Source organism: Neolamprologus brichardi, chromosome 22 (genome assembly GCF_056152115.1).
Source record: "Neolamprologus brichardi isolate AB-2024 chromosome 22, ASM5615211v1, whole genome shotgun sequence".
NCBI lineage: Eukaryota > Metazoa > Chordata > Actinopteri > Cichliformes > Cichlidae > Neolamprologus > Neolamprologus brichardi.
The window spans coordinates 1,315,519-1,331,114 of NC_142124.1; the positions used below are offsets into that span (position 1 = coordinate 1,315,519).

At 38.1% G+C, this 15,596-nt stretch overlaps 1 protein-coding gene across 2 annotated transcripts; it reads right to left on the bottom strand.

Moving 5' to 3' along the window:
• On the bottom strand, nt 1-4,467 carry LOC148096538 (CD209 antigen-like protein C). 2 transcript variants are annotated; one of them, XM_087834632.1, is made up of 8 exons: nt 4,141-4,467; nt 3,165-3,275; nt 2,507-2,554; nt 1,799-1,837; nt 1,619-1,723; nt 1,221-1,363; nt 851-966; nt 1-121 (listed from the first exon to the last, which is right to left on the bottom strand). In XM_087834632.1, the coding sequence occupies exons 1-8, from the start codon at nt 4,295-4,297 to the stop codon at nt 1-3; spliced, it is 840 nt and encodes a 279-aa protein (XP_087690758.1). In that variant the 5' UTR covers nt 4,298-4,467. The 2 variants fall into 2 exon arrangements, with proteins under 2 accessions (XP_087690758.1, XP_087690759.1); XM_087834633.1 differs by lacking the exon at nt 2,507-2,554.
• Between the last annotated feature and the right edge of the window lie 11,129 nt (nt 4,468-15,596).

The window sequence follows — 15,596 nt, forward strand, 5'->3', positions numbered from 1 at the left end:
TCATTTCTCACAGATGAAGGTCCTTGATCCAGCATAATCTGCCCATGTCCATCTCCCATCATCGTCACAGCAGACTCCACGGAAACCAGGATAAGGATTCTCATATCCTTCTTTCAAGAACCTGTCAGAGAGATCAAATCTGATATGAAACTGGACTAAACTCATAACTATTGTCACATTCATATAAATATGAGTCTCTTTTGGAATATTTCCAATATTTCCTGTATTTCTTTCCCAGGTTTCTCGCCCACTTTCCCTCCTTTAGACTTTTCTCTGAGAATCATCATGCACACTAAAACAGCTTTCAAGCTTTGATGAATATGAAATCTTCCTGCTGTAAAAATGGAGAATAAAAAGAAGTCAGAGCTGACTTTCTGCTGTTTGAAACTGTTTTGTCAGCTGTTTACAGACATCACTTTGAAATGTGTGTCTATCAGGTCATATTTACTGAAGCTTCTTCCTTCATATGTTCTGAAGTTTTACAAACACCAAAGAAGAAGAGACAGGAATTCTCTGAAACAGTTTTTGTTCTGTGAGAAAAGAAACATTACAGCACAAAAAACATGAAGACAAATTGAACAAAGTGAAATGTGTCGGTCGCTGCTTTGAACATGTTTCAATCCTGATTTCTTCAAACTGACTTGTTGTAACTGAACGTCATCACAGACTGCAGATGAAGAGAGTTCAAGCACAGCTGTTCATTCAAAGGAGGATTTCTGCTTTTCTTTACATTCAGTTTGTGGGGCTGTTGGAAAATAGCTCAACTCATGTATTGCTGATCTATCTTCCAAAACATCAATGTTTCACTTCTAAATAATAACTCTGGAATAGAAACAAACAGATGTCTCACGTTTCTGTCAGCGGTGCTCCGTCCACCCATTCCCATTCAGCTCCTCCTGATGTCGGTTTGGTTCTCAGACCAATCCAAGAGTGTCCTACTCTCATGTTCATTTTTTTTAAAAATTCCTGTTTGAGAAGAGACACAAATATTGTCTCCAGTCATAATTCAGCACTTCTGTTGTGGTGACATCATCTTGTGAATATGTCTGAAGGAAGAATAAATGTGATGAAACTTTTCTTCCATTGTGCAGAAATCAGAGAGAAATCCATCAGAGTGGAAACAGGAAGCAGGTCACAGACTGACAGCAGGTCAAAAACACAAGTAACAGATGACTGTCAGCTCCATCAAAGATCACACAGACATGAACAAACACACCCACCTGTTCCTCTTTGCTGTTTATCGTCACCAGATCAGCTCCTTTATCCTGACAGTCTCTCCTGCTGTCAAACCAAGTTTTAATCTCACTGGATATAAAGTAACAGCTGCATCCAAATCTCGTCCATCCTTCTGGACACCACTTCCCTTAAAGCCAAACACATGTTTTAAAGTCAGACTTTGTGTCATGTTGTATCACATTAATCTTTGGTCCCTGTCATTTTCCCTGTAAATACTTCATTTAAACTCAGGTTTTCTTTCTTATTCATAATTAACTGAAACTTACATTTATACAGAGAAACTGTTACACAGCATCAAACATTTAGGATTCAAAACAAAGACACAATCAGGTTATCACTGTGTAACACTGATGTTTTCTATTAGTTATTCAAACTTTATTACCTTCTATCATCTTCTTCAGCTTCTTCACTTCTTCCTGTAGCTGACTGTGGTTTTTACTCAGTTCATCATAACGGCTCTGTAACTGAGTCAGGTTGGTTTTTGTGTCTTTAGAGAAAAAAAGATTCAAATTAAGTTAAAATGTTCTGACAATAGTGATTTTAGAATCCAGGAGTCAATTACCTTGAAGTTCATCCTGCATTTGATTCTTGTTCAAAGCATCTAAAATATTTTTGTAAGAACCTAAATTTAATTTAATTTAATTTAATTTAATTTAATTTAATTTAATTTAATTTAATTTAATTTAATTTAATTTAATTTAATGAGTGAAACATTGAACAGAAATAATCTTCTTCCTCTGCTTTGTCAAATATCAATAAGAGTCAGAAACTTGCAGCCATTGTTCTTTAACATGTCCTGTGGGTGGAGGTGTTAGAACTACAGGAAATCTGATGAGCTAAATACGTATCAACTGTGAACAAAAACCACTGACAAGATTCAGAATAATTGTGCTTCAGTGTGGAGGAAGAAGGTGAAGAATCAAACAGCATTTCTACACCTGTAGTCAGAGATGTTATCTATATGCTTTGAAAGAACAGACAACACTGGGAATCAACACTTCCTCATATCACAGGTGTTTCCATGTGATCAGGTACTTCCTGTGGAAGTGCAGCTCTCACTGTGTGTTTCCTGTTTCACTTCGAAGGAGTTTGTAGGGCTGAGCTGCCTTTGACTGTGAACAGTTTCTCCTGTTTATGTTAGTTTGGGAGGTCAGCTGCTGTAATTTGGTTTGTTTCTTTTTTATCTTAACACAAGAAGCTGATTCAAAATGTAAAATCAGTTACCTTTCAAATCCGTCTCCAACTCTGACAGTTTTTAATAGTTTCTTACCTTCCATCTCGTCCTTCAGCTGCTCTTTTTCCAAACTCACCAAAATATCTGGTTAGAAATGCAACAAAACCAAAGATTTAAAATTTAAAATGATTTAAATAAAGTTTTTCATTTTCCTATGAGATGAATGGAGCTAACATTAGCTTGTTAGCTACCTGCTTAATACACCAAGTGAACTAACTAGTCGCACAATGACAGACGGCCACTGTCTAACATAGTGTGACTGCACCTGCATCAGTCTGCAGCAGATGCTGCTGCCTGTCTGCTTTGTTGATATAATCACAGAATCACCGTGTTGAGTGAAGAGTTTGAAGGAACAAGAAGAACATTCACTCCACCTCCACAACACACACAAGATATGAGCCAGGAATCATGCACACAGACACACACCTGCTAATCAGTGCTAAGTAACAGACTCATGAAATACTAGAAGCTCAGTCAGCAAAACCAACGTGTTGGTCAGGCTGTACCACACAGCAGCTCATATTATTGATCAGAGAATTCCATTTAAAATGCCACCGTGCAGTTTTTATGAAGAGGAAACGATCCTTAGAGACCAAAACTCATTTGGTCCTGAATGGAAACATGTTTTTAAGGCAGCAAAGGTGCTCATTTTAACATGGGAGTGTATCATGAGCATGATAATAAACCTCCTCACAGCGTGTTGTGATTCCAGCCAGAATCAGCAGATACAGAACCACCAGCTTCACTTCAACAGCTCTGAAACGGCTTCTTTTCACAGCTGGAAGCTTCTCCTGGGCTTTTATTTCTACGAAGGCAAAATGGAGAAAATAATTTGTTAATTTAATTATTAAACATGTTTTAATCATAATTTGTTTCCCATTTTTCAAGCGTATTTTATTGGTTTATTGTCAGAAAGACTTTCCACCTGCAGCCGACCTGATGATGAGCTGAACAAGTTCATTCTAGCAGTTTTGATATTTACAGGAGACTTTGTCACATGTTTGTCTTCAGGTGACTTTTACATATGTGAGAACAGAGACTCTGACAGAGAAACGCTTTGATGTGACTCAGAAACAGACGAATGTGTATCAGCCGTGTTTCACACAAAGACCAGATCATGAAGACAATGTTGGTTATTATAATATGAATATTATGTCATTAAAACAATATCTCCATGATTTGCTGAAATGAAAACAGAGTTGTTATTCATTGGTCTGATTTCCTGTCAGCTAAAACTAGCTGTGAAAAGTGTGCTTTGAGCAGTTTCCGTGGTTATACTCGCTCCACAGTGTCGACCAACACTTCCTTGTTTCTTCTATTTCTGCCTTCACCACTGATCTGTGAGATAACTCCTCCAACACTTTTCTGTCAGCTTGTGGAGACTGAAGAGTTTCTACACTTACTAAAATAACACACTGATACTTTAAACTAGACAATTTTTATCATTTATTCTCTAAATAAACAGAAAAGATTAAAAATATAGAAACATATAAACCATAATAAGAGCAGAGACTGCACACCTTCACCAAAGCTTGAACTTTCCTCCACACTATGAATAAACTGAGTCTCTGGACCCAAAAGCTTTGATGGATCTGTATTAGTTTGATATTTTATTGAGAAGATGGAAACAGTCTCTCCTGATTCCTGATCCCTCAGTATTTGATACTTACCTCCGTCCTGTGTTGAAACAGGGACCTGATGGTCTGTGCAGGAGTCCACATTCTCATGGAGGAGGACCAGTCCCTCCAGTCTCTCTCCTCTGTCCTCTCCTTTGCTGTATTTCACACTCATGCTCAACTCTGGATCCTCATCGATGATGGAAGACATTTTAAGATGCTCAGTTTTCAGCAGTATCAGTTTCCTGTACAGCAGAGCTGTCACTCAGTCGCTGTGTTTCTCTGTTAACTGGAGCTTTTCTATGTGAAGCTGATTCTGATTCTGCAGTAAATCATAAGTAAATGTTGGTCCTCTGTATTCTGATGCTGCTGTCGCTTCGCTTCCTCTGTCTCTCTGTGAGCTGCTTTGAACAGGAACTACAGACGTCATGACAGGAAAAGCTGAACCACATTTTTTTCATAGTTAAAATTAAAACTGATAACACAAAGTCCAGATAAACAGAATCAACTTTCTGGGTTTATTGAAGGTTTGTTCAACAAATTAAACTAAATTTCCTTCAAAATAAAATGTTTGCATTTTATTTTATTTATTTATTCATTCATGATTTGAGTTTATGAACTCTACTTTTTCACAGATATTTCTTTGTTGTTGTTTTTTGGACAGAGACCATTGAAACAGTAAAGAAAGTGGGGGGAGAGAGAGGGGCTGAGCTGCAGCACAGAGCCTGGGCTGAACACGAACCTGAGACTCTGCAGTACTTTTTACTGCTGCTAGTTTTTCTGTCCTGACAGATGTGATGATCTGATCTGTGACTAAATAAGATCACAGAAGTGTTTATATGACAGCCGAGTCACATGATGGAACAAATTTATAGGACAACATGATAAAAGTGCATCTGAACGGTTTCTGAAAATGTTTTTCTTATCTGATATGAAACTCACAAATACGTTGTGCAACATTTAATGTGCCACGCATCCTCGTGTCCTCATTTTACATCATCAGATGTTACAGCCGAGATAAAGTGGAGAGAGAGAGAGAGAGAGAGAGAGAGAGAGAGAGAGAGCGAGAGAGAGAGAGAGAGCGAGACAGCGAGTCTTGAGATGTGAGAGATTTGTCATGTTTCGTGTGTTTGGAGTGTGTAGATAGCAGTGTTGCGCAAGTTCCTATGAAAAAGTAATTAATTATAGTAATAGTTACTACTTCAAAAAAGTAACTGAGTTAGTAACTGAGTTACTAGATTCTAAATGTAATTAATTACTTGAAAAGTAACTTTTGTGTTACTTTAAAAAAATGTTTAACCCTCTGGGGTCCAACTACTTTTGATGTTTCCTCCACATTTCACCTTTAAAAACTATTTATTTGCCTTGTTTGGTCTCATTGTTTTCAGCAAAACCTCACGTGTCTGAATTTACAGTCATGTTTTCATTTTGACAAACTGTGTTAACACAATTGATCAAAATCAGACAAAAAACTGTAACAACCACAAACATGTTTGATGATCATATTTCATAACTTTAAATGCAAATATAAACTGTCAATTTTAAAATCATATGCACAAGTTATGCAAACAACAAAGTTATTTGCATCCATTTAATTTTACCTTGATTTTTTAAATAACCATTTCAAACTATTTACAGAACAATCAGCTGTTCTTCAACAAGATGCTACAAATTATTTGTGCCACTGCAAATATTTCTGTCCACTATAAAGGAAACATCACAGCCTGATACCTGCAGGTCTGACAGCAGCAGGTGTATCACTCCTGTTTCTAGGACATTCGCGGCTAAAACACTGTTAAAAGTGTAGTTGGTGACAGAAAAACGGGGTATTTTAAAACTACACCACCACCATTGCTGCCTGTGATTTGAAATGCATTCTGGGATACCTGGCTGCCCCAAGTCTACACAAGCAATCGATTATCTAGGATCGACCTGTTTTGACTTACTTTGCACGGCAACAATCAAATGTTAGAGAAGCTGCATGGGCAGCGTTAACCCCGCCCCCTGCGTTTGATGGGTGAGGTTGACAGATAAAATTAATTCAAGATGAGAGCCAGGCGCCAGGACTGCCAAAATGAAATAAATAAATATATCATTAAATAATTAATTAAATGTGTCAATAATTAATTAATTACATGTGTCATAACTATTTATTTAATTAATTATTTGCCATTTTAATTAATTATTGCCACATTTAATTAATTATTTAATGGTGTACTTAATTAATTCATTATGGCAGTCCAGGCGTTCCATACTTGTGAAGCTCGCACACAAGAATTTCACTCACATGTAGTGTACCAGTGTAACTGCACATGTGATGTGACTATAAAAGTCATTTGATTTGATTTGATTTGAAAAGGAACACAGTTCGTCCCGGACTTCAGCTAGAATGAAAAAAGAAACAAATGTAACCCTGGTAAGATTTACAGCAATCAGAAGTACAGGGTTCTTTGAATGCATCGTAGTTCTCGTCTGATAGTTTAATTTCCGGGCTTGCCCTGAAGGCATCACCTGCGGCTCGGTGCGCGGTGTAGAAGAACAAAGACGGCAAGGAAAAACTCCATGCTGCCGCGGAGCACGGTTTTTCCCAGTTGAAAGAGAAAAAAGAGGTTCAATTATTTTTGTGAGAGAGCTGTTGTTAGCGGTGAACCACAGACGGGTACCTACCTCGAAGGAGTCGGAGTGTTTCTTCGAACTTTTTGAACTATTCTGGTGAGTTAGCCTAGCTCACTTAGCACCGCTATTGCAGTTTAATGCACTGAAAAAAACAACTAACCAATCAGAATAGTAGTAAATGTGTTTAATTATGTTTAAGATGTGTTTCCATAGTATTGCAATGTTGTGACACTTTTGTTTATTATGAGTGTTTAGTGTTTTTTCCTTTCTTGGGCCTGCTAGTTCAGCCGCGGCCAGCTAAGTGGTTATGCGCAGTTCAGGTGCAATAGCTGTGCTGTAGCTGTAACTGCGGGTGATGCACAGTAATGCCAGTGTATTTACTTTTAATGTGTCACAAGATGCAAATTTATTTTAATATTTAAAAAGAACCAAGGACATTAGGAACAAGGACATTTAAGGAATGTGGACGTCTAACATTCTGCGTATTTGTGTGCAGACTGTTTTTTTTTTGAGGGACATTTCTGTGGAATCAGAACGATGCCACCTTGAAACGAAACCGAAAAAAATATTGAAACCGAAAAAAAATATTGTAACTGAAATAAATGTACTGAAAAATCTTGTATTGAAACCGAAAAAAATTGATAGTGAAAAACACTTAGTTGAAACTGAATTTTTTTGTTTTCGCTTACAATTTTTTTTTTTTCAGTTTCAATCAATTTTTTTTTTCGGTTTGAATAAATTTTTTTTCGGTTTCAAACCATTTTTCAGTTTCAATCTGCTGGCAGTGTTTTGGCGTCTGGGGGCGCGCTGGGGCGGGGATTCCGGCCCGCGTGTATTTGCATACATTATAGAGGCCACTAGTGCTGACCAAGCTGCCATCTTTCTCTCTTCCCGTCTTTCAATGGCTGCTTCAGTTTCAGCTGGACCCTCCAAACCGCAAGTAAGTATCATTTTTGTCATCTTTCCTTGCTGTCCCACTGGACTGGACATTAGTTTAGTTTTTTTTAGCTACATCTGGTGAAGTTGTGGTAAAGTGCTGGTATTAGCCTATTTGTCATAGCAAGCTAGCCCGAAGCTAATATTTGCTAAATTTAGGGACACCCGTGCCTCTTTAGGAGTTGGAAGCCGGTGTTTTAGGAATGACACAAGATCTCATCAACAGGCAGTGTTGGGCAGTAACGTAATACATGCACCGGCGTTACGTATTTAAAATACAAAATATGAGTAAATGTATCCGTTACAGTTACCGTTCAATAGGTGATATTGAGAATACAGTTAGTTTGTTGAAATAAATGGATTACATGGCGGTATTTTCCTGTTTCATATGTTAGGCTATGGTCTCTCTATTTTTGGTAATTCCACGCCAGTGGAAACCCAAACAAAACACGCAATAAGAGCCTCTAAAAATTATTATACAAAAATGATTTAATATGAAAGCAATAGAGATTGACAGACCACGTGACTTTCGCGCATTGCATGCCGGTAACTTGTGGCAAAACAATCCAAGTACCGCATCAAATGCAAGCATTTGCAGCACCGCAAAACGTTCTTTCTCCGGTTCCAATACCTTCTTGCTTTTTCTTTGCCCCCCAAAAAAGTTATGTACAAAACGAAGGAGAACAATGCCGGACTGTACAAAGTCAGACTTGATGAAAAGTCAAAGAAAAGATACGAGGAATAAAGCAAAGGGGTGAAAGGGTTAGACCCTTACGAGCACACAGAGTGGACAAAATACGTCAGCGTGCTGCCCAACTTTCACCACGCTCATATTTATAATTATACGGTTATTGGAGTGAGTGCATACACTCATGAAGTTCAGTAACTTCAGGTCACTGCAATAAGCCCAGGAACAGTTTACCGACGGATGGGTACAGGACCATGAAATGCACCGTGTAGAACGAAAGACCATCGTACGTATCATCAGTTTACCAGTCTCACAAATCGTCTTCATAAATACACATTCGTTAACCGTTTATTAATAGGACCTTTGAGCTCAACGGTAATTAATTAGTAGTGGAAATAATTTCTGGTTCGTCACAGAAATGTAGCAGTGACAATAATATTGTATGCTGTAATCGTACTGGGCAATTAGTGATAGCATAGCGCCACAATTTCTGTTCAGCGCCAGACTTGCTTGTAACCTATATCACCAATTATGTTATGAAAAATGACGTATTAACTACAACAGAAGACTGGCCTTTGTGGAAATGCTTGGAGCAAACTAACCTGTGAGCTGGATGTTCTGGGACGTTATATTTGGTCTTTGAATGGCTGCAATCCAGGCCATCCGTCGCCTCTTTTTACTTCAGAAACGTGACTCGAATAATTTCTCTTCAACGGCGTAATCCGATAAAAAAAACGATCTCTTTACCCGTCGGCTTCCCGTGGCTGTCATGCGACCGGCTATTGCAGTTAATACAACAGCTTCTTGACAGTTTTTTGTGTTTCTTTTTATCGCTGTGTGACTGATTTCAATTGAAAGCCTGCGTGCGCTAGTACCTCTTGCCACGAGTTCCCAGAATTCTTTGCGGTTTTACCCTTGAATAACGTCACATTTTCAATCTCTATAGCAGAGTGTTACAGGCATCGCCCTAAACAATGTAGCCTCATGGGCAGTGTAGTCCGTGCTGCAGGGAGAATGGACTGCCATACCCGTTATGTGTCTGTGAGCGAGGGAGGGAGAAAAAGGAAAAGTACGAGCTGTCATCGAGAAAAAACGGGAGCTGGAAGCATGTAAATATAATAATAACCACTGCAGCCAAGAAGAGAGCCTGACGAGCCCAGCTGTAAGTAAGCTATTAAGACTCGACTGTACACCGTGTTCGTGTTTTCCTCTGAAACAATAAGTCCCGTTGGAGCAGCCTTTCAACGCCTCAGACAACAAAGTAAAGCTAGTTTTCAGCTACGAGCCCGACACGAACTCGACGTATTAGCCAGAGGTCCCTTTACTACGGTTCGGAGCCGCTGACCTGTTTTATATACGCGCGGAATCGTTTTCTACACGAGATCGCTGCAAAAATTGCAGCCTTACCTAATGTCCACCTACTGTTACTCATTTATATTATGATTTTAACATCTAGTTGGTGTTGGTGTGGAGAGTAACCTTCAGTAATAGTAATAAATCACACAGCAATAGTACATTCATGTAGTTGTAAAGTATTCAGAATACATTACTTCTATAATCTTTGGTGGAATACATTTTAAAATTAACCTTCCCAACACTGTCAACAGGTTAGCACCTCATACCACAGTGCAGCAAAGCAGTCTCATGAGCGCTGGGAAGGACAAGCCCAGAGCCCAAAACAGACAGTGCAGGAGATGACAAGGTTAGTAATTGTGTGGTGAAAATTATACTTTTAGTTATCTTGATTGGAAAAGAAAAGTAAATACAAAATCTGCTTCTCACATATAGGGCATTTCCAAGATTTTTTTTTTTCAAAACTTCTTCAATTTCTTTCATTACAGCTGTCCTGTGCCAGATGTTCTGTTGACCCACAGTGAGAGGCATCATTTCAGAAACACCAGGAAGAATGAAACTCATCGCCGGGATCAAGCAGGGCTCGTGATCTTCACCAGCAGCTCCCTCACAAGAAGGATAAACCCAGCATTTCATGAACACTGATGGAGACCTTTGCTTTGTGTAATGTTAGAAGTACTCAGATAATCCTCAGAGGGTCTGGACTTTTACATAATAGAATAGAATAGAATTCAACTTTATTGTCATTGCACATGCACAGGTACAGGGCAACGAAATGCAGTTTGCATCCATCCAGAAGTGCTTTAGCCATGATATAGATATATTACAATATATATTAGCAATAATATAGATATGTAAGTATATTACAGAAATGGGTCTATTATGGTATGGTATAATGTACACGGTATGAAGTATGTTATGAATATTCTATAACTATAAGTATGTACAGGCTGTAGTGAGTACAAGCTATGTACAGGCTATGAACAGGATATAAATATGAAATAAAAAACTATACAGAAATCTGAGATATACAGTTATACAGAAATATGAACTATGCAAGTTATAAACAGTTGTAGGATTAAAAATTATCGTATGTACAGAATGATTATTTACACAGAACTATACAGTAGTGCAGTTAAGTAATAGCTTTAAGTCCTGTAGAAAGTTAAATATATGTTGTGCTCTCTGGTTACTCTGGTATGAATGACTCTACTTTATGATAAATAACACACTATTGTCAAAAAACAGTGAAAGAATTCCAGATCCAGAAGTTTTAGTTCAAATACAAGTAACAACCTTTGACTTCAATCAGGTTTTATTTAATTGTGTCAGAGAAAACATCATGTGCTCTTCATGTAGCTGAGTACATTCAGTGTTTAAAACAGAAGTTGTGCAGGTCTGAGATCAGCAGTTTTCTGGCATTAATAAAGTCTGTGTCTATGCCAAACCTGAAGTTTAAACTCCTTTTTTAAATTTACCAACATTTCTGATTTGCAGCTAAGACTGTGACATGTTTTCACCATTTGCAAGCCAGAATAGTGATCACTCTTGAAGCCATGGTTGCTGCACAGTACTAGGACTACTAGCACTAGTTCTAGTACTACTGCTACTGCACAAAGCATATTGTTCAGGAATTTCACAAATTTGTTTAAGTCTAATGTGTTGGCTTACAGGTAAACTTGTTTTGGAGGTGGATAGGATAAAAACTTCCAGCATCACATAATGTTTTCCGATCAGTAGGTTTGGAGTAAAAAGAACTGGACATATATTTGTCTTTTTTGGGCTACTTTTATGTCAAGAAAGTTAACTTTTTTAGAACTGTGATCAAGGATAACACATAAACCCTTGAAAATGTGAATGTAAAAATTGTATAAACAATCGGAAGGTTGTAATCGGAAGGTTGCCGGTTCGAGCCCCAGCTGGGACAGTCTCGGTCGTTGTGTCCTTGGGCAAGATACTTCACCTGTTGCCTACTGTCGGTGGTCAGAGGGCCCGGTGGCGCCAGTGTCCGGCAGCCTCGCCTCTGTCAGTGCGCCCCAGGGTGGCTGTGGCTACAATGTAGCTGCCATCACCAGTGTGTGAATGTGTGTGTGAATGGGTGGATGACAGGTTGTGTAAAGCGCTTTGGGGTCCTTAGGGACTAGAAAAGCGCTATACAAATACAGGCCATTTACCATAGAGAGCCATAAAACTACTTCCATTTGTTTAGAGGTGATTGCCAGTTTGGTTGGGTTTTTTAGAGTCACAGAGATCCTGTTCTGCATTACTTTAAAAAAAAAAGATTTTCAGAGCTGTTGATATATGAATCAGTGCTCATAGAAACATGGATCAACCCTGTTTTGACAGTGTGAGTGTTACATTGTGACAGTTTCCATAGAAGCCTGCAAATTCTCTGAACAGGTAGCCATGAAGCAACCATATTTTTCTTAAGAATAATTCAACTTAATATTATTTGTATGGCTATATCACGACAACAGAATAGCCTTAAACTAGTTTTGGAGTAAAGAGAACTGGACATATAGTTGCTTTTTTGGGTTACTTTGATGTCAAGAAAAGTTAATTTGTTTAGAACTGTGATCAAGGATAACACGTAAAACGTTGAAAGTGTCAATATAAAAACTGCACAAACTCCGGAAAAGTGGCAACTGAGGTGGCAAAAGTGCAGGCAATTTTTACTTAAGTAGAAGTACAGCTGCTAGTGTCAAAAACACTCGAGTAAAGGTTTGATAAAGTATTAGAGCTCAGACACCTGGAGCCTGGGGTTGGGGCTAACAACACTGACTGGTAAAAGAATCTAACATCCAAGTGTTACATGGTGTTGCAGGTGATAAAAATCCATAAACCATTGTTTAGAGGTTGTTGTGGAAGTTTTCCATTTAATAAAGCCTGCAGACAAGCGATGAGCGGTAGCTAACATTCTTTAATCAAGACAACTTTGTTACCAGACCCCCACCACCTGTCTAACTGTTTGAATGGAGTATGAGGCAGACATGCTAAAACAGTGAGCTAAAAGCATTACCAATAAACAAAGTGATCAATACATAAATGAAAGAAATTCCTCTACAAGGTGATTGCCAGTTTTGTTGGGATTTTTAGAGACACAGAGAGTAACAGAGATCCTGTCCTGCATTACTTTAAAAAAAAAAAGAAGATATTTTCAGAGCTGTTGATATATAAAGCTCTGAGCATTGAGTTTTGCATTGTGAGAGTTTCAGTAAAAAGCCTGCAAATTATTGCATTTATACTGGAGAGCAAAGAAAACTTAAATTCTACGTGTACTATGGAAAGTCAGTTTTATAAATGCTAGATAAACAGAGCTGAAGAAGACTGTGTTTGTAAAACTAGCGGAAACTTGTGAGAATTATAAGTTATACGACTGTTTCTGCTATCGATACAATTTGTGTTGTTAATCCTGAATGATTCACGGTGACAACATCATAAGAAGAAGGTCATTTTACACGCACACACACACACAAACACACATTTTGAAAATCACAGTTTGACCATAAAAATTCCCAGAATAATTAGTATTTGAGATTGCTGAAGCAACATCACTAAAGAAAAATATCCTTGCATGTCACTTTCATTTGAAAATCTAAAGTTTTTTTATGTAAAACATAAAAACAACAAAAACTTTAGATGTTACAGATGTCCTGATGAATTTTGTGAATATCTAGATCATTGGTGTTTGGATTTGAGGGTCAACAGGGCGAAACACTGAGGCTGGGTATTAGAAATACAACATGGTAACATGAGACATGTTAACTCTGAGAACTCTAACATTTAGTTTAACGTGTGAGAGGTAAATGCATAACAGAAGCTAAACAGGAGTTGCTTGTCTCTAGATTAGTTGAAATAAATTGAAAATAAACTGATTTGAACAGGTTTGATGCATTATACAAAAAAGAAAAAGGCTCATGACAGTTCACACGATCTAAGCAAGAGTAACTTGGAATCTCAAATGTTAAAGTACACTTACTGATTGTACTTTTACTACATGAGCTAATGCAGATGCTCTAAAAGCATGCTGACTGAAAAAGAAGCACACACTTGGAGAAACTGTGCTGTAACTTCTCATACTGTGAAGTTTTCTGACAAAAGTGAATTGAAAACTTATGCTGTACAGCTTACTAAGGGGTCCTGTGATGGGCCATGTGCAATTACACAAAAGAACAAGTTAAATTTCACCATAACACTGACTGGAGAAAAGCCAGTTTGGTATTCTAATTGAGATTACAACTGTAATCAGTAAAATCAGTGCTGTGATAGTTAGTTTAAGATCAAAACCTGATTTAAAACACAGTCTAACATCAACATTCTTGCCCCTGAAAATAGGTCAGGATGGCCGAAAAATGTACTTAAAAATGAGATTTTCTTTTTGTTTCATTGGAACAGTAAAGTACATAACAAAGAAATGAGTACACCTTTGTAGACATCACTGAAAAGGGTGTTTTTCATGTTTTACATAAAGACTTAGAGCTGCTAGTTTCCTAGTGGCATTTTCTCATTTGAACCATGGTGACTTAAAAGTTTAGCAGCGAGACACTTGTTTCCTTTGTCCCATCAAACATTTTTTTCAGCCATCTGTGTTTATCAGAGCGATATGTGACTAATTTTTTATTGAATCAGCAGAAAGTACACAAATACAAGATTAAATATTTTATTTATTTATCAAAGACACATAATTACACAATGATACAATGAACAAGGTGTCTATGAAAATTACACATGGTGTAAGAAAAACATTATAACATACAAATAAGTGTTTTAAGATAATCTGACATACTTTAAAAGCATAAGAATAAAAGGTTTTGTTTTTTTTTTAAATCATGTTCTTTGATGATCACATTATCACATTCTTTAAAGCATAACGTAGGGAGCAGAGTGTTCACAAAACAGTTTTATGATTACTTTTTCCACAGTGCTTGTATGCCTCTTGCAAAACTATGTACTTTTCACCATAAGACACAATAACTCACGATTATCTAAGACCAGCCATGAAATGTCCGTCGCTTCATTACAATCATTTGTCCCCGCTGCTGCCCTCAGATCCAGATGCAGTCTTCTGTACTGGGGGGTAAAATGGCTCTTTTAGTGGTTCATAAAAAATATCTCAAAAAGCGATGTTAGTGAGGGGACCAGAAACACTGGGTTGCAGAGCAGTTGGTAAGGACTTGTATATTTCTGGAGAGTCTGCAAAAGCTGTCTTGCTCGTGCTCCTGATTGGATATGTGGAGCCCGGCTCTGATATCTCACTGGTGGCAGCTAAAGGTAGGCACGCCTTGGAGGCGGAGTTGGTCTCGGGCGCAATCTTTCAAACGAGCCTCACGGCATTTCAGGCAACCTCAGGCCGGAAACAACATCCGGTCACCCGCGGTCAAAATCCACGCAGAGCTGGTGTTTCGCAGCGATCAGGTTAACACATCTGGCTTAAATCAGAGTCTAAAAATATAAAGAAAAACAAAAAGAGTTTTAAAACACGCAAACTAGCAAAATATCAAAGGAGCATAACATAACAATAACAAGATGATATGAGATACCTGATGAGGCCATGATAGGTGATGTAGACATGTAATGTATAAACTTTTACGGGGGTTAAAGTCGAGCTTATATATATTTTAAAGTGTATTGTACGTGGGATAGGCTCCAGCGCACCGCGCGAGCCTGAAAAAAAGGATAAGCGGAAGCAAATGGATGGACAGATGGTGTATTGTACGTGTTACAAACCATTGTGATATTTTTTAAATGAAAGGATTGACAGAATGGTAAAAAGGAAAATGCAAAAATGTAGTTAGAGAGGAAGATTAACACTTACCGAATGATATGCACATAGGGAAAGCGACGGCAGTTGTTGATCCCTGGTTCGTGGTTGTTGCGAGCTCGTTTCCCGCAGGCTCTTCTGCACTTCGGGCGTAGC